The sequence below is a fragment of the Atractosteus spatula genome, chromosome 3, assembly GCF_055471065.1.
Source record: "Atractosteus spatula isolate fAtrSpa1 chromosome 3, fAtrSpa1.hap1, whole genome shotgun sequence".
In the NCBI taxonomy this organism is placed as follows: Eukaryota; Metazoa; Chordata; class Actinopteri; order Semionotiformes; family Lepisosteidae; genus Atractosteus; species Atractosteus spatula.
This window is the reverse complement of record NC_142708.1, coordinates 64,748,210-64,773,401: the sequence shown is the minus strand read 5'-3', so window position 1 is coordinate 64,773,401 and position 25,192 is coordinate 64,748,210. Positions and strand designations below refer to the sequence as shown.

General features: G+C 40.7%; 1 protein-coding gene across 1 annotated transcript in view; it reads right to left on the bottom strand.

The window, feature by feature from the left end:
• The window catches only part of glis3 (GLIS family zinc finger 3), a 77,355-nt gene extending 52,579 nt beyond the window's left edge, over positions 1-24,776 (bottom strand). Inside the window, exons 1-3 of the mRNA XM_088911865.1 lie at positions 24,392-24,776; positions 8,349-8,556; positions 2,790-3,924 (exon numbers count right to left, since the gene is read on the bottom strand). Of these exons, the coding sequence (XP_088767991.1) occupies positions 2,790-3,924; positions 8,349-8,556; positions 24,392-24,776 (1,728 nt within the window). The remainder of the gene's footprint in view (positions 1-2,789; positions 3,925-8,348; positions 8,557-24,391) is intronic.
• Between the last annotated feature and the right edge of the window lie 416 nt (positions 24,777-25,192).

Genomic DNA, 25,192 nt, shown 5'->3' with positions numbered 1-25,192 from the left:
ATTAAGAGCCAGGGACCACTTCCAGATAAGATTTAAACCATCAGTATATCCTGGTAAACTGGCAAAACACTGAAGCTCAGCAGGGGTGAGCCTGGTCAATACCTGGATGGGAGAGCACCTGGGAAACGTATGGTTGCTGCTGGAAGTGGTGTTAATGGAGCCAGTAGGGGGTGCTCACCCTGCAGTCTGTGTGGGCCCTAATGCACAAGTATCGTCATGGGGACACTATTTTGTAAAAAAGGCGCTGTCCTTCAGATGAGACATAAAACTGAGGTCCTTCCTCTCTGTGGTCATTAAAAATCCCAGGGCGTTTCTTGAAAAGAGTAGGGGTGTTACCCTGACTTCCTGGCCGAATTTCTGGCCTTTACCAATCATGGCCTCCTAATAATCCCCATCTGATGAACTGGCTTCATCACTCTGTTCTCCTCCCCACTGATAGCTGGTGTGTGGTGAGTGTTCTGGTGCACATTGGCTGCCATCTCATCATCCAGGTGGGGCTGCACATTGGTGGTGGTGGAGGGGAGTCCCCATTACCTGTAAAGAGCTTTGAATGGAGTCCAGAAAAGCACTATATAAGTGTAAGGATTATTTACTAATTATATCCGGCTATGAGGTGATCTCAGTGGCATAGGTCATACAGTGTTAATGATAGATCTTAATGGTACTGGTTTCTGTGTCTGCTCTACACAGAAGACTTCCACTGCAGCTCCTGCATATCAGCACTTAGACCTTCAGGTGAGATCCATCCTTAGTGATCCCACAGCACTTAGTGAGACCATCACTTTTCTTTTTGTCAGTATGAAGTGTACAAGAAACTTAAAGGGCAAAAAAATAACACCACAGCATTAACTTTACTTCCTTGTCCACACCCCCAAACGGCTTTATATGATTTGATCGTTTTCCCAATATTTGTGTTCTGGAGTGTAGAATGCAAACTCATGCCTTTCGTCTGAGAGTTAAATACATGCTCCTCTTCACTGTCCCATCAGTGGATGAGCAGAAAAAACCCCACAAAAAAACTATTACAGTGGGTCTAGTTCGGTGTAAATATACTGTAGGTACTCTGTTTATGGCGTACATTTTTCAAAACGGCTCTATTGGTAAGTTATGCGTTAGGACAAGAGGTGATGCTCTATGATGATGCAGATGGGTCAGTTCAGAGGAGCAATTGTGTGTTTCACCAGGCTACATACAAACCACATGGGGACTTCTTTCTGTAACCCTTGAACTGGCAGATACAGGGCGCACCAGTAACCCCGAATAAGAAGCGACCTGTGATGAGAAACACATCCTCCATTGTGCCAGTCATCGCCCTGCTGCCTTGCAGCCTCCATGAGGCTATGTGAGGAACAGCACAAATCATTAGAAAAGTCAGCGCTGGCAGCTCTGACAGCTCTCTCGGCTGGATATATATTATGGCAGCAAACGAGGCGATTTCATGCCAACTCTTAACTGAAACTCTTTGTGTTGATTTAATAACTACATAATTGAGTTAACTCATATGTCAATTATTACAGACCTCTGGTAATTAATGGGTAGCTCTTAGTGCTTACTCAGGAATACAAAACTCCGTAAGGTATTATTTCATTTAAAACTCTTTTAAGTAATAGCGCACTACAGATAACAACAGCATTATTACTCTAAGATGTTTATACTGCTGGGTTTCTTATAAATATCAAACCATTACATGTAAAAAGTGACATCCTCATCCTGGTGGAGACAGGATTAGAAGAAAAAACCCCTCAACAGTACTGATAGCCTGCCACTGCCACTAATACTGGTATGTCCTGTTAATTCAGACACACGAAAGCATAACATCTCACTCCCAACTACTGGACGAATGTAAAAATTTGAAGCATGTCATGCAACAACTCTAAATATTCTAAAAATAACAATACACATTTTAAACATACCCATGTACTGTACGTGCTAATCACAGTTATTTAAGAAAAAAATTGCAGTTTATTCAATCCTTTAATAAGGCCTGGATTCAATCTAAACTACAGGACTTGTGCCCCTAGACAGAGGAAATGCCATCATCATCATCAAGTACTGAGCAAGTCATTTATGACTGATGTTTTTATTTAATATGGGCATCAGTCTTTGTATTCTGTTAACAACAGGGTAGCATGAATAACTTGGATATATACTGTCAAAAAGATGAGCTCAGGTTTATTTGTTGCAAACATTCTCAAAGCATTTCACTCACCCACAGAGTAAACCTCTCTAACACACTACCAAATCTATGACTAAGTACTGCCTCAGACATAATCAGAAATTCTGCATCACAGCCATGTGAATTCAGAAAACTGGTCCATTTGCTTTTCTTGTTTATAGTTTTAAACCCTGGACATGCATTTGACTTATATAGAAACACAACTAAGCAAATAAGACTAAATGCGAAAAAAAACTCAGGTACACTAAGTAAAATATATTTTCCTGGGAAAATAGCATTTGAAGAAACGGTCAATTTCAGATCCTTGTGCAAAATAGGGTATTTGAAGACATCCACAGACTGCTACCAAAAGCACATCTTTTCTGGTTGACCCCCACACCACCCATAACCTCCTCCCTAACTCTCCAAACACATCACATCTTTACTAATAAGTGCTTTTACTCACCTGCTATCAAAGGGCAGTAAACATAATAAGACGTTTTAAAACTCACATCAGTGAGCACCCTTCACCTAGATGAACGCACTATCAGATGATTAAGGGTTGAATTTGAAATAATACCAAGAGAAAAGGAAAGTCAATCAAATGCAAATGACAAGAGTTGGAAAATCCTACCGTGCATTTATTGGGCTTCTCTCCTGAATGGACCCTCATGTGTATTAAGAGCTTGTAGCGGGCATTGAATGGTTTATACCTCCGCGGACAGCCAGCCCAGAAACAGGTGAAATCTTCCCCTTTGCGCTGGTCGATGTGCACCTTCTCGATGTGCCTCACCAGCTCCTCCTGCAGGTCGTAGGAGGCACTGCAGTCTATCCAATGACAACAGCGCCTCCCACTTAGATCCTCCAGCTCCCCGTCTTCATCCAGCAGCTGGGAGGATGGTGGCCCATGAGGGAAGTGGCTCAGGGGCTGTTGGGAGTGACCTAGGAAGTCCTGGGCCTGCAGGTGCTGGTGTGAGTGGTATGGAGGCGGGGGGCCCTGCTGCGTTGCAGACATGTCCATGGAGGGCGAGTGTGGGGAGAAGCTGTTCAGGTGCTCACTCTTACACATTCCTCCCAATGGCTGGCAGTCCGCTGGAGGAAGTCCCTGTTGGACCACCATGTTGTTCAGGTGGCCCGAGGAGTGCAAAGTGCCCTGCTCCAGCTCCTGCATCCTCTGGTACTCTGCTTCTGGCTGCTCACTGTAGGACTGAAGGGGAATTCCTCCTCCTGGGAGCTGCAATCCCCGTTGGGAACCAGGGTTTAAGTAGGCCTGAGGGATGCAGCTGCCCCTGACCCCAAGGAAATGGCCGTAGACCTCTGGCTGTGGGGACATGTTGGCTGGGGAGCCCCGGGATCCATTGATGTAAGCCACTAGGGAGGTGGGCGAGGTGCGGATGATGGTGTTGAAGTCAATGCCAATCCCATCAGAGAGAGGGGACAGTGACAGCGCCCTCTTCTTGGAGCGGGCAGACTGGGAGCGAGCAGAATGCCTGGGGCTGGGGAACGGTGAATAACTGTTCTCTCCGCTGAACAGATAGGAAGGTAAAGAGTTGGAGACGCTGGTGCCAGACATGGCTGTATCAGGGGGGAGGCTCAGAGATTCTCCCTGCTCGCTGTCGTTGTGAGAACCCTTCTGGGAGGGGTGGGAGGGGAGGGAGGGGAGAATACGATAGCCATATGGCCACTCCTGCTTCACTCCTCCTGCGGTGGACTGCCTTTCAGGAAAGCTCAGGGTAGTGGATGCCAGGGAACCTCGAGACACCAGGGACCTGAAATCGAGGGGAAGCCTGGATTAACAGTGATGTTCCACTCCATCAAGCAAAGCTCCTATGCTCATTAGAAGCATAGGTTGAACTCTACAGCCCACATATTGCGAGTTCAGGTCTGTATCACAGCACAAGCAAGGCTGGCAGGCTGGGTATCCACAGATTCCCTCAGTGACCAATCTGACAAGCACTGCACCTGATGGGTTTAGCTTGCACCTCCCGTGGCTTGCCTAGCACATCGGAGTTTGCATTGCTATCAAGAAGGAACCTCTTCAGGCCCCATTCAGAGCCAGCTCTGCTGCAGCACTGTGGAGGTGCTGGAAAGAGGAAAGGCCATTGTGCTCATGTAACAGGATTCATGCACTCGTCACACTACTGTAGGACAAGGCCTGTGATGGGTGCTGAGCTGGCAACTGTTGATTCCAAATTGGTATAGCATACAGAAGAGAAACAGTATGCAGTATGAAAATGTCAGTTTAGGATGTGTTGTTCATTTAATAGTTTTTAATAGCGTGCAATGCAAAAATTGTAATGCCAATATACTGCTTTTTGGAAAAAAAAACGTAGTCATCCACTTTATGTGCAGTAATTCAAAAGGCATCAGGCATCAAACAAGTTACAGTATGTCAAAACTCTTCTCCCATTCATAGCAGAGATCATCATTTTAGAGGCAAGAGAACTGTGAACGCACATTCCATAACATGGGATTTTCTGATTCAGCAGGTGTTCTGCAAACTTTGTTTTTTACCAGACCTTTGCAGAGGCTGTGTGGAAGAGACAGCAGGCACATAGTGATTCCAGCCTTTGGGAGAAATGGCTTCCCAAGATCCATCTTTTGCCATGCTCCATAAATTCAGCATGTGGATTCAAACACACCCACTTACTCACACAGCTGAGGCAGCATATCCCAACATTTCTGACTAATGTGGTAATGTTTACTGATGACGCCAGTAAGAAAAATGTGTCCTGCCTGCCCTTGGCATTGCTGGATTTTTGACCACATCACTTGACTTCTAGATAATTGAAATTCCTGCTCTCCTGAGTGTGACTGTGACCTGCTCTGGGTACAGTGGCATACCATCTACTTCTCTTTCTTTAACACAATCTATAGGGTAACTCAGATTTTGCATGAATATACTAGGAAAGGAAACAAGTGTTTAAGCTTCTCTACTCAGACTCACTGGGAAATGGAGACAATTAGTCTTGTGAAGCAGTTTTGCTGCTGTTGCCAGATAATTACATGTCCAAGAAACAATCAAAGCAGAGAGGTGGGGGATGGGCAAGTACTGAGCAAAGTACAGTACTTTGAGACTAAGAATGCTGACTTTCTGCTTTAAGAATAATAGAAGATAAAACTGCATATGCCTAGCGTTTCTCTCCCGGTTGCCCACTATTTTCCGGTCATGCTCTTAATACAAATTAATGCTTTTTATAACCTATTGATTTTATTTGTGTTTTGTGGTAACTGTGTTTGCTGACAGATTTCCTTTTTTGTTAGAGTTATTACAAATATCTTGGTAATCTTCTGTACACAAACAACATATTCATTCCAGCTTCTTTGTTATTATTGCAGCAGACATTTCCTGGTCTCTTAAGGTGGCATGTGATTACTGACATTCAACTTAACTCACACAAGGAGAAGAACATGATCACAGGTTGTCCTCTCAAGCGTCTGCACCCTCAAATAGCTTAGTTCACAGAAGTCTTTGGTTTACTGAGCATTTTGTCATCAAACTTAGTTTTTGGCAGCAGGGATGTGTGGGAAGTGAAATGTTCACAGAACCAGCATAATACTGTACAAACTGCCTAAAAATCCACTCTTAACTGTATCCATACATTATTACTTGTACATTTGTACATCCCTCTCAACAAAATGAGCTAAAATATAATTTGCATGTTGCTGTGTTATAAGACAGTATTTACTGAATCTACTGTACCTGTCCTAAAGAAGTACAGACCCATGCCATTTTTTGTCTCTCGTTCCTCTCTGCTTTTTGTGACAGTGCGGTGGGGGATGCGCTGTGGCGAGCACCGGTAAAAAGTCAACGGCCCGGGTGAGGGGATGGAAGCACCGGTGTGAGGTTAGCAGGGACCAAAAATAATACAAAAAGGGGTGAAAAAAATTAACAAAAAAGGCAAAAAGAAAATCGCTGTGCCTCATAACCTCCAGGCTGGGCTTACCCTATTTAGCGGGGTCCAGTCTGGGAGAGCAGGGCACGTAAGGGAAAAACAAAACAAGAACTCTGTGTGTGAAAAAGGTGTGTGTGTGTGTGTGTGTGTGTGTGTGTGTGTGTGTGTGTGTGTGTGTGTGCCTGCCCCAGTGAAAATGCGTGATGGGACAGGCAAAAAGAAAAAGAAAACCTTACAAGGGGGCAATCCCCTCTAGGACTGTCAGTATAAAACTCCCCCTTCCAGGGGTGTCCCTGCTCGTCCCTTCGGGGTGTCCAGCGTGTCTTTATAGGACCTGCCCAGCTGGGGCTCATCATCTAGAAGCCAGGACAGCTGGGACTACAAAGGCAAGGCACTGCCCTTCTACCAGGGCTGCCCTTCTACAGGATTGGGCCTATTGGACAACAATGAATAAATCAACTGTGAAAACAGGCCTTTCATCTATCGCAAACCTCACGAGTCTGAATGAGTTTACACTTAAATATTTTAAAAAATTAAAAAAACATTTAAGAGTCAAGACTTTACTTTCTTCTTCTAAGAACTTGGACCCTTCAGAAACTGACAGTAATTATAAAGCCCCTCCTTCATACTCACAACTTCCAGGTTATTATATAAGGACCGAGGAGTTGAAAACTGTGAACACATTTTGGTAAATGAGTGTTTCCTGAGTGTGCATGTGGCTTGTACAGTACATTTTTGTAAACTGCCCTGGATAAAAGTGCATGCTCTGCAAGTGCTGTACATAATAATCTCAGAAGACAGGGAAGTGTACAGCAGGCCTAGGAACCTCTAAGGAAAACACGACTGATGCTGTAAGTGGTGCTGGTGGGCCAGAAGGCAGCCCACTAATGCTTCTCTCAAGACGAGAATTTCTAAATCTGGCTCTCAATACAGTGATAGGGTTCGCTGTGCTGTAGGAGGTGTCAGTCTTCGGATTACAGCAGATATTAAAACTGAGGTTCTAATTATTTGATCAGTGTAGGTCCCATGGCACTGTTTGTAATAGTGGCAGTGGTAACTCTGGTGTGCTAATAAAATCCAGTACAATGTGTACTGGATTGTACCAGTACTAGTACAATCTGGCCTGTAAACTGAATTGGTGAAGCAGTTTCTCACTCCTCCACCCGAACTGCTGTGTAGTGGGCTGCTGGGGCAATGGTGAAGAATTTCAGCGTACATATGTGTATATATTCTCCTATATATAAAGTGCTTTGGGATTATTTGGGATGAAGAGCACTGTATAAAATGCAAACAATTATAATTATAACAACTGATATATAGAACAGTACTTCGACAAGAACCTGTTCAGACAGCACAAATTTAATACATTTGAAATAATCTTAAAAGTCACAGTGTTGGACATACATAAAGCAGTTTTAAACCTAGATTAGATTTAGAACATTATTTTTCAGTTCTATGGCATTTGTAGCTAATGACCTTCTGTAACACCTCACCAACCAGCGTTAAGTAGTGTCAACACCACAAGTGGCTCTGTCATTATTCATCCCAATTCCCCAGTTCATTTTCTCATCACATGTCACATTTAACTTGTCTCTGAGCCATTATGTTTTCAGCTAAGGGAGTCTTTAACAATAGGAAGATTAATTTTGAAGGCATTTCAATTTGGTTTCAGGAATAAAATTGCACGCCAGCTCATGCACAGAACTTAACAAAGGATGTACGTTGTCTGCTAAAAGGAAATAGAATTGACTCCACGTCATCATCATCAACAGATCATGTAGATCTACAATTAAGAGCAGAAGTTGCACAGTCTATATTTAGGAGAGCTGGCTTGAATATTCTTGCTCTTGATAACACTGACCTTCCTGAATTTAGTTTAAATTAATCTGCTTGTTATTCACTTTAAACCTCTATTACATCATAAGGTATAACAGATATCAGAAAGCTCCTAAGTGATTGTCTCCACTATAAATGAAAGCAAAGTGAAGCAAATTAGATTTCAAAGTCTTTTTTGGGAATGTGCTTGTCTGTGTTCTGTGATGAACTGCAATCATGTCTAAGGTGCAGTCACGTGTGCCCTGTACTTCCAGGAATAACAGACATTCTGATAAGGGATGGATGATACACCAGGAAGGATAGCCCTCAAGGACAATGGCTTAAAGATATGTGAGAGAAAAATTATCATAGCAATCATTTGAATTCTGCCTTAGTTGAACAAGATGAGATGACCATCTGTGTGGTAGACCAACGGTGTTCAATTTAACAGGAAAAGACAATTCTCAAATCTGGTGTCCTACCGGGTGTCAGAGTGAGGGATGACAAGACTGGTGGGGTTGGACGCCAGCTGGAGACCATGGCTGGCACAGTGCACTGGAACGGCAGCCTGGCTGGAAATCGGAGAGATGGGCCCCAGTTTCTGCACCGTCATGGGGCTGCTGGTCACCACCAGGTTGTTGCCGTTGTGCTTCCCCATGGCTCTGTTTCGAGGGCTATAGCCAGGGTTCCCTGGAAAACAGAATCCACATTGATAGAGAGAGGCAATATCCCACAGTTAACAACCAAGCATCCAACATTCAAAAAGACAACCATCAGCCCATCAGGAGGAGCTTTGTCTCTTAAAAACACTCTTAAAACACTCTTCTCTGAAAAGAAAGATTTTCAATACTATGACAGTTACAGTGAAATTACTCCTTTTATATAAGTAAATAAGAAAATACCAAAATAGCAATTGATAGAACACTTTGTGATTTATGCTTTTTTTGGATTAAAAAACTTTCATGAAGTTCACAAAAATGAAAGCTAATTCTCCTAATTCTTCTTATTATGATGACAAGAGAGCAAACCACTGAAGTGTACACATTAGCATGACCCCTGGAAGACAATATAACACAAGTATTTTTACACTGGGAGATTGGCATGTTTTGCACTACTTGGACTGATTTGGTTTTGCATATATATCATTAATAGTATTAAAATATTAATAGATTAAAGATTTACTGGCTATTTATTCTTGAAACAGAACATGTATTCCATGTGAAAAGCAGTACAGATCTAAAGGTTGTTCACCTGTCCCACTTGATTTTGACTGTACAGATTCATCTCACCCCTCTCAGTCTGCAGATCTGTGGTGAAAACCATGACTTGTCGGCTGTGACTGGGATTCCCCAAACAGCAGCACATGCTTGATTGTGTTCTCTTGGCTTTCTATGTTGTAGCAACTCCTGTGACTGGTAGGACACCCGCAGGCTTGCAGTGATGTCATTGACAGACACACCACTCTTCCAGTTGGAACTTACTCTCCTGCCTGGTGCTCTGGAGTTTGCAAAATTCCACAGGGGAAATGGGTCTGGGGGCGGGTGTGTCAGAGGATTGTGTCAATATGTTTAATTCTTTCCAGACTGGGGGCAAGTGTTGCCTTGAGTCTTAAAACGGTTGGCAATTCCACATTTGGTGGATATACACAGTAATAAAAAAAATCAAATTCCAAACTCCCCCAAGAATAAGGAGTAAAAAGCAAGCTGACTAGCATCTGTGCTTCTATGTTTCCTTGTTAATGTGCTGCAATTCATCAATATATGACCCAAACCAAATCAGTCTTGACTTCCTGGTATGCTCAGATCTACTATGATCTATGCTCAGATCAAATAAAGACAAAGTATTTATTTTAATATACTGTTTTGGAAAAGACAAAATCAGAGTTTGAAATGTTCTTGTTCCTGGAATCATCTTGCTGAAAACATTCCACAAAGCTCTCTTGTTGAAACATAAAAAAAACAGCTGTGACAAATCCACAGACAAAATACAAACATCTGCTTGAGCTCATGCAAAAGGCCACTATTTAATGTGAAACAAAATGTGGATTTCGTACTACAGGAAATTTTACTCTTTACTTGCCAGTCTGTTTTGAGTTAGAAATGTTGTTGCACAAGCCAAAATACTAGAAATTAATACACAGTATGCTCTTAACAGTTTGTTAACAACAGCGGGAGATGAGAGCCCTGATTTAGGATGACACCCATACATGCAGCACACACTTTGTGTTCCACTGGTTTGAGATAGGAGAGTATTTTTGTACAATTCACAAACCAATACCACACACACATAGGAGGTGACACTGATGGTCCACTGTTTCTCCAGAGTATGAGGGGTGTCTGTGCATTGTGTGTCTTCTGGCCACTGCCATTATTGGACAGATTGACATCTGTCAGTCAGTCTGGGTCCACTGATCCTGGACAGGCACTCAGCTGCCTGTCCTTACCAACAGCTGACATTCAGGATGAGTGAATCCAGTTTTTTACAATCACAGCCATAAATTATTATTATTGACTTTAAATAAAGTACATTTCATTAATATAACACATTATAGCTCAAACCAGATAAATATTACCAATATAGCTATGAGTCTTTCCATGAAAAGCTGCAACAAAGCAATTTTTTTAGATGTTTTTCCAATGAGCTATAGTTGCGCCCATAGTTGATAAACAATTTTAACACCCAACCACCAAGATACATCAGAGTGTGAGAGTGTAGAGATGAGCTGATAAAAAAATGCTAGAGATGGAGAAATAAATTACTAGTAGGGAGCTTGTTTAATAAATGTTCCTTATATTAAGCTAAATGGGGAGTTGCATAAATCAATATATAAGAATGTAACTAAAAATGAAAAAAATATCCATGGAACTCCCCTGGTGAGTCAAATGTAAATTAACACACTCTAATAGAAGGAATGTTGATGATCTGCACCAATAATACATTAGATCAGTCTTTTTACAATCCACAGATTATTAAAAAGGTTTAAGAAATGTCCATATTTAAAAAAGCTATGTACTCTTTCCAAGTCTCCAGAGTGACACTTTCTTATTTACAGCGATGTGAGTAAGGAACAGTTTTGCACCCAATGAGCCCCACAATACAATAGCCTATCGTGGAATAGGCTCTGGTCCAATAATAAATCTCAGTGGCTTATGACATGACGGTTCAATAATCTTCAAACCTGTTTGCTTGCCTACTTAAATAACACTTTATTTTATCAGATTTCCCAGAATCAAAAGGATAACTTGTAGTTTGACCTGTGGGAACAAGGTTTTTCTTAACCGTGTGGTTGTGCTGCTCAGCTCATTGTTATTTTGACTTCTCAGGCTCACAGCAAACCTCAGACTTGTAATTGACTTTTTTTTTTCTCGTAGCGCTAGTAACAATGTGTGCGCAGTGTCAACTCACTGGTGCTGTTCTCAAGGTCAATGTATAGGAGGAAAAGGGTTAAAGGTTTGACTTTGACAAAATGATATACATAACATTATAAACATTAGACTCTTCTCTGAGTTTTACCAACTCAAGTTTTTTAACAATAAGCAGCCTAGATGCTTAGAATGGCTTCTTATTTGAGAATTTTGCTGTGTCATATCTAAAGTGTCAAAAAACCTCCAGCACCTCTGTGCAGTGAAACAAGGAACCTTAAACACAGCATGAAGTTGCATTCATATTACTAGAACAAAGCCCTGTTGGGCAACATGTTCTTTGGCTTGATTACAGCGACATGCCTGACCTGTTCAATTATCGTCCCTGTAGAGATTTGGAGGCCACTCCCAGAATGTGTGTTTATAGCACACCACTAAATAATGCTTCACATTAGACAGCATTAATGACCATTCCCTTAGACCAACCTCTCTCATCCTCTCACAGGCCCTTGGTGAGAGAGAGGTCCCCCCACAAGCTGGTACTAGGGCTCACGCAAGGATCGGATGGGACTGGATGAAAGTTGAGAGGGTCCAAGACCACGATCATGTTTCCCAGTTTTTGGAGGTTTGAGGGACACAGCCTATGCCTTTTCTTTTCTGTCCATCTGCAATAAATCAGACCTTCACTCACATGGCTTGTGGAGGTCTGGACCATGGCTGGAGATGATAGAGGGCATGTCTGACACCACTGCCCCCCCCCCCCAGAGCCCAAGCCTGTTCTTTACCCACCCAGCTGCAGTGGGACATGGCCAACACCTGTCACCTCACAGCTTGCCAGCGACAGCCCAGGTCTGGACCAGCAATCTTTGGCCTATGGGGCAAGCAAGATAAAACTCACTGAGGGACAGTGGGAGTAAGGTGATCGAGACAGCTTTAACATCCCCTGCCAAACACACTTCTCTAGCATTGATGCATGTCAGAACAGAGTGGCGGCAAGTGCGTTAATTAGGTTTGCAAATTGTTTTTAAAGAAAAAGCCCGATACGAAGAGCTGTCAAGTAAATGAGAGGTGGAAAATTCAGGTGCTGCTGCTGCTGCTCTCCTCAACCAAAAAGGTAGTATCCAGACAGGCAGTCTTGTAAAATCGCACCAGGGTAATCGAGCTGTGTACCTCTCGAGGCACAGTAAAGGTGTCTGTGTTTTTTGTAGGCTTGTGTTAGCCCAGCAGCAGGAGCTAACAAACTTCCTGCTGACAGATCACTGCCCACGTATCATTACACAACCCAGCTCCTATTAAGTGGAACTTTTTAAGAGGTAAAATTCCAGGATTCCAATGTTAACTTATGGCAAGGAAATGTTTCTTTTAACACAACTCCTGCATATAAGCTTTCACCCCAATTACGAAGCCACATTGTTGCATTTCATCTTAAAACATTAATAAGCATGTAGCTCTAATTGATTATTACACAATATTAATTATTAACAGCATTCTTTAAAAATGTTTATGTATGCAAATTTCTGAGGTCAGCCACTTCCTTGTTCTTTAGAAATTTTCTTTTTTGGGTTAATGTTAAATCTCTAAGCATTGCATTAGACAGTGGCTTGAACAAGACTTTCAGAATTCTGTTTAGTTAGCATCAGAGATGCACTATCCACAGCTGTGACCTCTCACTGTTCAGTACCCGCACTGCCCAGTTGCACAAATAAGCCAAATACAATATCTAAACACAAATAATGAAAGTTAATGTGTAACATAACACTGACCTTTTGGGATACAGTACAGTATTTCTCATTTGTTACTGGAACACAGAGCTAAGTGCAGGTTCTTTAAAAGGGAAACTTGAATGCTACATTTCAGACACTTAAGTTAAATAAGTTCTTAAATTTATTTTAATTTTGACACTGTTTTATTTTATCACTGTATAAAGCTCTGTCTGGTTGGGGAATTTCAGTGAGTTTTATCACTTCCATGCAGAGCCAGATAAAAAGTTCAATGGGACAGTCTATACTGGTCACATGAAAATATACTGCAGGCTTTGGAAATGTTTAGTCTAGGGCAACCAAAACTGAACTGTAAATCATACAGACATGAATTTGAATAATTGAATCCTTTCAGATTAAATCGCAAAACATTATTATAGGAGATTAGACTGAAAAGACGTGGAACTGATTGACATTTTTGAACATTGTTCTGCAACAGACACTAAGACCAGAAAGCATAACCAACAGCACCGAAGTACACCAACAACTGGGCCTTCATGCACTCAGGGTGATGGGCAGACAGAGCAAGCTGATCAGTTACATTGTGAACGCTGAGTCACTTACTACACATCATTAAACTGCCAAACAACCGCACTGACAAAAAGTACTCAATGGTTTATGATCACCTGTAACCCTTCTCAGCTTCTTTGTTAGCATTCATCCATTTTTTTTCTTCTTTCTACTTCATTTTGAAGAATCCACAAAAGCTGGGAAACACGTCACTTTAAAATCACCTGATAATTCAGTTGAGGACTAAAAAAATGATCACACTCTCATCCTGTTGCTTTTCGCTGGTACTTCTGTTGATGGTGTGGTGTTGATGGCAATCTGGTCATAATCATGCAAACGTGAATAGGGAATAATATACAGTACAAAGTAAAAAAAGGGTGATGTTTAGAAACTGTAGCTGAAAACAGACTTTGGCCAGATACAGTACAATGAAAGTAATTTTGGCAACTACTGTAGCAAAGTTATCTGACAATTTCACTTTTTTTCCATGTTGCAATGGATTTCATTGTCATTTTTCATTTCAGAAATTGCCTCAAAATGTTCCAGCTGTACTGCTATTGCTTATAGTTAAAGCCTCTGGGAAACTACATGAGCAAATGCTTTGCACATTAAAAAAAGAAAAACAGAAATTCTATCTGAATAGTCATCTTTGTACATTGCAAGGCTTACAGACTAATTGGGCTGGTGAAACATAAATCAGGTGAAAAACCTACCAAACCTAAGATCCTTACTTACACAACGAGAAATCTTGCTGCCAGACTCTACCTTGAGATAACGAAACCCACCAACTTCCTGCATTGCTTTGGTAAAACTGTTTTGGTAAAAAAACATCTTTTAACATAGCAGCAAGTTAAAACATAACCTGACATTATTACACATACTGGTCATCAATGCCACATTATAAGATGTCATCTGAATAATTTATTTGCAGTGTATATGTAGCAAACTCTGCTTGAAAAAAGTTTTACCACAGCTTTTGTCCAGGTTTAACTTGAAAGAAACACAAATAATTGATTTCCACATAAACTTGTGTTCAGAGAGCCTTTATGCTCCATTAAATTAGCTTAGTCCTTTTTTTGCTTTCATGGCTCATTTAAAAGCTTTATGCTTGGATAAATATCAATAAATGTAAATGAAAAGGTTTGCAGTGAACACAAGATTGTGGCTGTCAACTGATATTGTGGTGAAGTGGAGTATGAACCTGCCATGTGTAAATGAGAGTGTTCCTGAAAGAGGTTGGAGTGCTTAACCCAATGATGTTTTTTGGAGCTACTCGGCAATCTGACAAAATTAAAAAGACTCCATGAGGAACAAGTGACAGCTGATTTAAATTATATGCTTTACATGCAACAATAATTCTTAGCTTCAAACACTCATGTTGTACAGTACTTCCACAGAGAAAGGGTGTGCGTTTTCTGCACACTGAATTCAGAGCCTCAATTCTAAGACCTGAAGAAAACATTGTTTATTCTGTAGACGCAAAAATGCTTGAAGGGAAGGATGGAGAAAGTCCTTACAGCTGGTGTGAAGCCTGGTGGATACAAACTGTGTTGACCTCACGTGTCCATCTCATGTCACTTGCGTACACTACAAGATGCTGCTTTCTGGTAACACAAAGGTTATAAAACTGAAAGGTGGCAGACGAATAGAGAAACACCCAAATCTGCCTCACTACAGTACAGTATATCTCTGCCTGCGCAATCATGGAGTCATGGAGTTCTTGTCATGGGACACTCAGGAGCAGTAGCAAAAGGAAAACACGGCATACAGCAGTTTGCAATTGACGAGAAGAGGCACTCTGAAAATACATGTTTAAAATAACACCGCCGCTTTGCCATGGCTCTGCTGTTTTTTTATCTATGTGTTGAATTGTTCATGTTCTATATTTAACAAACTAAGAAAAATCATACATTAAAATTAAACCCCGATAGACTGAAAATGTGCTTGTGTGCTTCACAGTGTTAAACAAAGGTATTTATGTTAAGAAGATAAAACATACAGTAGGTATTGTGTATTGTCTTGGCACTGGCAGGTATCTAATCTCCTGAGCCAAGCGCCTGTCATTATCACGCTGCCTTTAAGTTAGTTACTCTAAAAGTTTTAATCACACTGACTTTTGTAAGCTCGCCCTCGATGACATTCTTCAAATAGTCCCTTTTTGGGTATGTGTCGAACTGCAGCTTTATTACATCATGACCCCCAACAAAACCCTCCACTTGTACCCCCCACTTATCGGCTCTAGTCACTGAAGGCAAAGCCTGGGAAAATTATACAAACAGCCACAAATATTTAAAACCCGCATTGTCCGTGTGGACTTACACTGCTCTCAGAGCTACAGGCATTTCTCTTTTCAGTTTCATTCTTTCATTAGTCCAAGACGTGCTAATTAATTGGAATTTTCCAGGAGCTTTATCATCTTAACAAAAAACCTTATTCCTTCATGTTAAGGAGGGTCTAGCTACCTTCCAAATGGCTGCACAGTGTGAATGTGAATAAGAGGCAGGATAAAAGCCCCCAATTCAATGAGTCATTCCTGGACAGACTCCTTCAGTTCCTGCCACTCGCCTCAGTCATGCTGCTCCCTGTACACAGGGACTGGCATGTTGGCCATAGCGTATCTGCAGGGCATTATTGTCAAAATTCCAAAACTGGCTGTCCCTCAAATAGAAAAAAATCCAAACACGGCTTTAACTCTATTTTTTCCTTTGTCCTTAAATGTCAAGTACTGTACACCTACAGTATATACTTAAATTCAGAGAGAAACAAATCATTTCCTGGTCATATGCACGTACTGCATTACAGTACTCCTTAATACCCTGCCTAGCTGCAGGGGTAGTCACAGTGTCCAGCTCCACTGTAACTCTATAGAAATGTTAACCACCACTGGGCACCAGCCCACCACACTCCTCAACATGTCATCTTCTTTAAAGTGTCTGACTTACATTGAGGACCAACGGAAACTTACAGGTTCTTCTATTTTTTCCAGTCAATTGTTCCAGTCTTTTGCTCAGAAATACAAAATGTATTCTATTATTCTACTTTTTAACTGAAAAACCAAATCATACAAATCTGTGTTTAAGTGAATAATCACTAAGTACTTCATATAACAATGGAAATGTGGTTTTAAGCAGCCTGTTGACTACAGAAATAGGTAATGATTTCCCGCAAAAGAGCAAGAATGGCTGCAAGACTCTCACTGAGGGTAAGGCAGAGGGATCAGAAGGCGAGAGAGATGCAGTGAAGTTGATCATCGGATTTGATTGATAGATTGACATGGCTTTCTTCCTCTCCATGATACTCATTTATCTGCTGTGGTTACTGGGGATAATCGAGGGATGTTTCTACTGAGAAGAGTGTAACAGTGCAGCTGAGAACTGTGCCTGAGAGAGAGAGAGGCCTGATTGCTTTTTCGCTTACTGTAATGGTATTGTAATGGAGTGGCTTAGGCCAGACATCTCTATTGATGTGACTTTTATGAATATTTCTTTGTGCATGAGAAAAGGGTTCTAGTTGTACATTTAAGCAGAGGTGTGGATATCAAAGAATTTGTTTTCTTTGGGCTGAGCTGATAGCTGCAGCAAGAACAGCAGATAATGCTTGCCTGGAGCCTTGAAAAAAGGTTTTCTGGAGAATTGCAAAGCTTTGATTTTAGGTGATAGAATTTCCCCCAAAAAAAACATGGGAAAAAAAAGAGAAAAGGTATTTTATAATAAAAATATGCTTTATTCTTGAGGGAAAAATGTGAAATTCTGTTATTATTTCAAATAGTCACAGATTTATCCAAACATAAACCTACTAAATCTTTCACTGTATTTCTGTCCACAGTATGTACTCAGGGGGGTCACAATGACATTAATATAAAATTTCTGAATCCTGAAATTCAGCTTTCATTTCATGTAAAATGTTTTTGAAAATGTGTGGAATTAGGTGGGCGGGAGAAGATGAGAAAACATGTTCTTCTCTGAGGAAAATCCTTGCTGTGATCAAGTTGTGTGCATCATATTCATGCTGTTATGTTATGAGAAAGACAAATTGACTCAGATTCTATTTCAGTACAATTAACACGTCAGCCTGTCAGTCAGGATCAGGAACGTATTTCGATAGCAACTGCTAAAACTCCTAGTGATAATTGCATGCAAAATTCACACAGAACAGTCCAACATTTTAAAACAACTAAAGTACTGTATAGCTGATTCAAGAAATATGTACTGTACACGTTGCAATGTTTGTTTTAAGTTCTAATACACTCTAAAAGATATGTTGCATTTTCCTTGCAAAAATACCTTCCAAAAGTATAAATAGTGCATTTTTTAATTACTTTGAAATGCTTTCATCCCTAAAATCATAGAATTGTGCCCTGTGATGGACTGGTGTGTTATCCAGGATGTTTCTCGCCTTGTGCCCATTGCTTGCTTTAATAGGCTCTGGCTCTCCATGACCCTGGATTAGATAAGGTGGTTAGAAAATGGATGGATGATATATCGACTTGGTCTTAAGTATTTTAAGTATTGTAGTTTTTCTCCAAAATATTTCAAAAGCTGTACTGTGCTTCACACAATATACTGTACAATACACACACTACAGAAACTGCTGAGTGAGGTTCTCTAGAAAGTCCACTGCACTCAATACAACCCAAGATAAGGTCCGATCCCCCAGGATATCTGCCTGACATCAGGATCTGGCCAGAGAAAGAGACAAGGCTGGGCCCAAACCATAATCCAATGAAAATCATAAATTGTCATTATATTTTTCTGTTCTGTTCAGTTATAGTTCTGTCAGTTGGAAATCTGAGCTCTCAGACCACCAGCACGAAGGGGGGGGGGGGGGGGGGTAATTATCCATTTTGAGAAACAATGCTAAAACACTATGATGTAAAGCAGACAGAGGGATGTCACACACAGCACCATACCAGTAAGAACCCTGGCTGCCTCAGGATCCACTCCTAAAAAGTCTGCCATTGAAGGAAATTCTTGAATTCTGGGCAGTTCTGTGAGAACGGAACCCAAACTCATTCAATGGCAGACGTATTGTAAGGGCCAGATTAGATTTCAACCCAGCAATCGCTAATTCCAAACCCAGAGATTACTTTCCTTCTATCAAGCAGATACCCACCACGCAAGATGATGCCACAGGTCTCTGTGGAGAACGAGGACTCTCAGGTATGTCTGAATCTCCCTATTTTTGATACTAGAATGGACTGTGAGAGTAAAAATCCCTAAGGTGCCTCACACATCTGGCCTTCAAATGCATACACTATACTAACAAAACCAGAAAATTGTTACATGTCAAACAAATTAAATCACCACTGTTTAATACAGGAACAACACCATTTTTTCCAGACCTGGATTAGACACTGCGTCTGTGCACACCGCCATCATTGAATTCTGACTGAAAATTTACTGACTGAAAGAGAATTCTTTTAGAGGTAAAGCCGTTTTCACACATTGTAACCCTGAAGAAACTGACAGATATGTCATGTTTCACTCCACAGCCGAATGTACAGTACCTGTCTTGTTTCTTGTACACATATAGTGTAGAAATTAACAACCCAGGACGATGATGTGACACTCAAACAAACTCTTTATTTTTTAACCTATAACTCCGAACCCGTTAGCTCCTACATTCACAATGGCCTGTTACCCTGAGCCACCGTTATTCCCGCTCAGCCCACCAATCAACATGCAGTTTCACTGCTGACACACACAAATATTACAGTACCAAGACCCCCTTGGACCCAACTATGGTCTGTATGTTTAAATGTTTAAATGGTAAAAAGTGTTTTTGATTTCTCATTTCATCATGTGCTTCACATTCTTCTTTTTCAAATTTACACTTTGAATTTTTGAGAGGCTCTAGAGGAAATTTTTTATTAATGCGGCACGTAGAATATTGTTTCTAAAAATAGTTAAAGCTGCAAAATCAGGTAAACTTTCCAACACATACTGTAGGAGTAAAGATTCAATATCCTTCAAGAACATAATAACAGCTACAAATGACAGGCCATTTGGCTCTTCTAGCCTGTTGAGTAGTTAGTATCTAACCAATCCACAGATTTTTAAGTTTTGGTTTAATATCTTGGTGATGGACGAGACACAGCACTTTGAACAAAAGGACAAACTATAAAATGGTGAACTAGGCCAAGGGGACAATTTTTTTAGCTCACACTGTCTGGTGTTCTTGGATTCTGACATGATCCTAATCCTCCTTGACATACTTGAAGTTCAAATATCTGAAAGCAAAGTGAAGGTACTAAATGACAAGTAGAGGGGTCAGAGCAATTAATGAAACAAAAGTCCTAAACTCAAATCTCTAATCTGGCAGGAATGTTGGAGTCGATCAAAGTCAGCTGCATACACTATGACCTGCCTGAGTCTGAAGAGCAGCCCAAGATCTTTTTAACACCTGAATTTGTTACAGGTAGAACAGAAAGATTCACACTCATACACACAGTATTATACTGATCTCTTAGAAAATTAAATTCTTGCAAATTTAGGTCTGAAGTGAGTTGAAACTGCTCCGTAACACAATCAGCTGCACAGACTTTTGTTTCCAAGACTATTTTCACCTTTCTAGCTGTCAAGTCTGGAAAAACAAGAACTCTTGTCTGTTTGAACGAAAAGATTATGTATTGTCAAGGTGTCAGAATAATTTTATTGAGACAAATCTTTCAAAGCAGAATTGAAACCAGAAACCTATCTAAAGCCTCTAAAGTGTCAGAACCAGCTCAATTCAAAAGGCAAAAACATGCCTATGTTTTCTCTGCATGCTGAGTTGAAGGTGTACGGACTGCATCCGTAGTAAAATTTCATAAATAAAAATCTTGCAGGTTTTTATAAGGAACTGCTTATGGCAGTAGTATCCTTATTTGGTCACTTCAAAAACCCCACATATGGGGATTAAACTGTTAAACAAGTGAACTCATGTTATGTAGATGGAGAACACAACGTTTCGGCCGTGGAGCCTTCTTCAGGTGTGGAATAAACCTATTACTTGTTCCTTTGCAGCCTACGCATGCTGACGCAGCTACCCACCTGAACTACTACCACCTCATGTTATGTAGATCTGTGATTACAAAATGTTTCAGAGACGTGAGCAAGCGAGTAGCCACAACAGCATTCCAAGTTTCCGTTTCTCACATGCTCTTTTTCTATGCAACTCGAAGGAACCGGCAACTCTAAACAACGCATCTGCTTCCATTCTTACGTTTTAGCATCTTAAAAGTCCAGAACTGAAAAAAAGCCTTCCAGAAACGTACTGCCATATTTGTTTTCCCACAGGGATTTGGCGTTGAGCAGTTGACACAACCTGCTGAGTGGCAAAGCTGTAAGAGTACTGCTGCTGCAATTAACTCACTTTCTCCCCTCCACAAGACCCCCTTCCCCCCCCCGTCTGTTTTCCTGGAGCCCTGATGCAGAACCAGCTCCAGCCCCTGCACATACCGTCTCATTACTTACTGGCTTTGGCTCTCCTTCCCCCTCAGCGGTACAGTAAGTAGCAGTGGTCTGTAACAAACTTCCGTCACTCCTCCTAAAACACTGCAGCCCGATCGCAAGGAAGCAGAAGCATGGCTAAGGGGAAGCACAATTCACCCGAAACCAGCCTTCTGAAAAATTATGGAAGAGGAAAAAAACGATACTCAATAAACAACAAAAAGGCCAAGTACATGGCTAGACTGACAGATTGAAAGAAGCCATTATGGGTACTGACGACAAATTTATTCGTAAACCAACCCGTCTTTGACCATTATTATATAGATGTGCATTTAATTAACCCTCCATCTTCACAAATGGTATTGCTTAAAGGAACCATTTAACAAACATGAAATAAAATTAAATCTGCAAGCAATTAGACAGAACATTATACATCTGCATTATTGAAGATTCAAAAATGTCTATCCGAATGGCAGAAGCCACAATAACATGTATACTGCATTTATACATGTTATACATACAATACTAATTTATGATTTAGACCAGTACTACTGCTGCTGCTGCTGCTGTTGCTGCTGCTGCTGCTGCTGCTACTACTACTAATAGTACAGAATTTAAAGATTGGGACTGTAGCAGTTCAATTTAAAACAGAAATAAAATACATTCAGCTTGTTTTTTTTTATTACTTTATAAATTCAATGTGATTCACAAACAAAAAGTCGATTGATGAGTTAAAAACTCCTATGGCCAAAAAGTCATTTTAGTATTGAAGTACTGCTGAACTACATGCCTTTGATGAAGACGGCTATACAGTTGAGTCCCCAGAACATTTTGAAAGAATATCAATCACACAGTGAGTCTTTTTTAACTGCAGCTTACTCCTCAGACTGTGATAAGAGCAACACCTGCCTGTTGATTTGACAAATTTTTCTGTTCTTTAGGATTCTATAATTACAACTGACATGACTTCAGGCATGATTCAGGTTTCCCCAACCTGAAAAAAACTACTGAATACAATTGGGAGAAAACAAACCAGTTTTTCTTACATTAAGCATCACATTACCAAAGTGTCAGAGTGTTTCTAAGTGTAAGTAAAAGTACAAGAGCTCAGATGAACATATCATTCAAGATAAAACGTACCAGGAAGTATGAATATGCTCTTTATAAATTAAGAGTCAGTAATTAAGACACACATAATATGCACCTTCACCTGTTCTTTACACTATGATGAATGAGTGTGCTTTACAATTGCTTATGGCATGTTGAATTTTGGACATTGCTGTTGCTACAAATTCTTTGCAGCGAAGATATTTTGAAAATAAAAATGCAACTGTTCTCCAAAACCAATTGTGTGTGTTACTGCAAGTTCATGGTAATGTTTAACTAGGACAGAGGCCTTCAAAACTGTTTGGGCTTGCCTTTTCTTCTTATTAAGGAACAACAGTACTGTGTACTATTTTCTGCCCCATTAATTCATACAAACTTCTGAATATGGACACAATCAGCTGAAAAACTATTCATTATTCCATGTGGGGATGAACAACTTTGATTTTGTCATGCCAAAAAAGCATTAACATGCAATTGTACCAACATAAGTGACAATAATGACAACATTAGTCTTCATATAACATTTTCCTCATAATTCTGAATCTATTTCTGTTTGTGTTTTTCTTTATGTCCTTAAATCCTGTGAAGACTCAACGAGTATATTTATTTATTTGAGTCTTTTTAGCAAAATGAAGAAGGGTTTCAACAAACTAAACTAATTTTTTGGGTAGCCTACATTAAAACCCAATACATAGCCCCAAACCAAATCAAAGCCCAAATCACTGCTATAACTGGATGTCAAAACTTTTTAAATGCTGCCTCCTGGACAAAAAGCCAACAACCAAAGTGCCAGGAAATCCATAAAATAAAAGTAGGTGCACTTGTTTTAAATTACTATACTGTGTTCATTTTGAGTTGAATTTTAGTTGGCTTATAATGCAGGAATGGTAAAAGTTCAAATTTTCTGGTTCTTAGAGGTAAGAAGAACCACTTATGTTTATAATCACTGCTCTTTTAAAGTGAGAGCAGAGAACCAATTTGCATAACACTGAGTTACACTACCTCACAGAAATGATTAAACCACCCTATCGGAAATCATGTACCCTGTGTCTTATTTTGCCACTAGTTTTTTCTCCTCCACAACAACTAGCAAAGAACCCACTGTCAGACTTTAGAAGACCAAAGGCAAAAACAGGGACTATGCTTCCAAACTGCCCAGATCACATGGGTCACTACAACCTGTTGCCTGAACGGATCTTAGACAGCTCTCTATATGACTGTAGGGAACTCTTCTGGTCAGGGGATCACCCAGGTTTTAGGAGACTGGCATGAGTTACCCAGTCATGTTGTCAAAGCCAATACGCTACATCCTTTCAAGAAAAATATAGATAAAATCTTCAGACAATCAACAAACTACCAAACACGCTAGATTCAGCCAATGTGTTTGCAATAATCCTCCCCCATTCCATGGTCTGATCATGAACAGACTGGATGCTCACCTAATGTTTAGATGAGCTGAATAGACTGAATGGTTTCATCATGTTTGTAACCTTTCTGCTTTTTAAAATCTTTACTTTCCACAAATATTACCAGGCTAATTTATAAAAGATTACCATGCTACAGTATGTCAAATAAACACAGAGGGAAATGTATCAGAACAGTAAAATCAGGGTAAAGACATAGCAAAAGCGTAAAAACATAAAGAAAATCTCCCACAACAAAGTTTCAGGAGATTATCACTAACATGTCCACTGTTGTATCACTATCCTTCACATTACTCCTCTAATTTCACAATATAATGGGTCTAAAAGTGTCTACTGGACCTTTATTTTCCTAGAGCTAGAAGGTTTTTCTAGAAGGTAGGGCTCTTCCAAACCCTTGTCAGAACCATCATCTCCAACCTTGATGAAAGTTGTGGTACTGTAAGTCTGCATATCAATTTACTGCCTGATCATTACTCACAAAAGATATCTGAATTCCTTTTTAAAAAAATGTAATATGTGATGGGACTGAAAATTCTCCTTTGCTTCAAGTCCAATATTTTTAATTTATTCCTTAATATGCTGTATCAAGGTCATATTTTGCTTTATAGACTGCGTCCCCATTTCTTGAAAAGCAAAATGTTTGTAAAGTCCCCAAGGAGAATTAAACACACCAATCCACATCTTATGCCAGACCTTTTGTTTCCATTATCCTGTGTGAACTGGGCTCTCCCTGACCACACGTGGATAGGTTAAACCCATCTTTTCTAACAGCAACATTACAGTGTACCTGTCAGTGCCATTGCACACATTTGAGCTAACATTACCCTCTGTACACTGTGGCTGACAACACCCCTACTGGACTTCCTGTGTTTCACCTGCTCACCACATCTGGATCTCAGTGCCAGTGCAGTGGCTGACCGGTTGGACAGTACCTTTGCGGTTAGAGCTGTGAAAGCAGATTCCAGTGTCCTGTGTGTTTGGAGGTAAAGGCTGTCCTGGGGGCTGCTGAACACCGAACACCGGCTTCCCACTGGTCACCACCTGCCTCCCTGGGCTCAAGGTGGGGAGGTGAACAGGACTCTCTCTCATGCCAGCTTGAGGAACTGTGGCTGAATGAGGCCCGCAGCTCACCGGCACCTTGCCTTGGACGCTGCTGGAAGTGTTCCCAGTGGCCGGGCTGGGAGTGGCTCTGCTGGAGGGGGAGCAGGGAGTACCAGCCTGGACCCTGATAGGGGGGATGTGCTGTCCGCTGACCCTGCCAGGCCCATGTGGCACACTGGATGCGGGGAAGTTGATGCTGCATGTTCTTCCATTCATTTTTTTCTATGAGAACATCTGCGTGCAACACAACCCACAACTCAAAACATCATCTCTCTCTCTTCACTCAGCTGGCCGGATCTTTAATGACCTGCTGAAAGAGAAGGAGTCAATCAGCAATGGAGAAATAAACTCTTCTCAATTTAAAGTGTAACTTGGCATGGCATTGCAAATTAAAACTCAGTCATTTTCTACAGCTTGGTTTCATCGGTTTTAACAGCCAGTTTGGAAACATGTATGACTGCCATTGCAAAAGAGTTTGATTCATGTCAAGTTTCATCACCTACAAATGTATACTGCTAGTTAATTTTATTTGCCTGACTGGTGCCATAATCTAAGGTTGCTTACAGGGTTATAAAAGAAATACAACTCTGGAAGTATTGTCATGTTACAAAGTTTAAATTGTGCAAATGGGC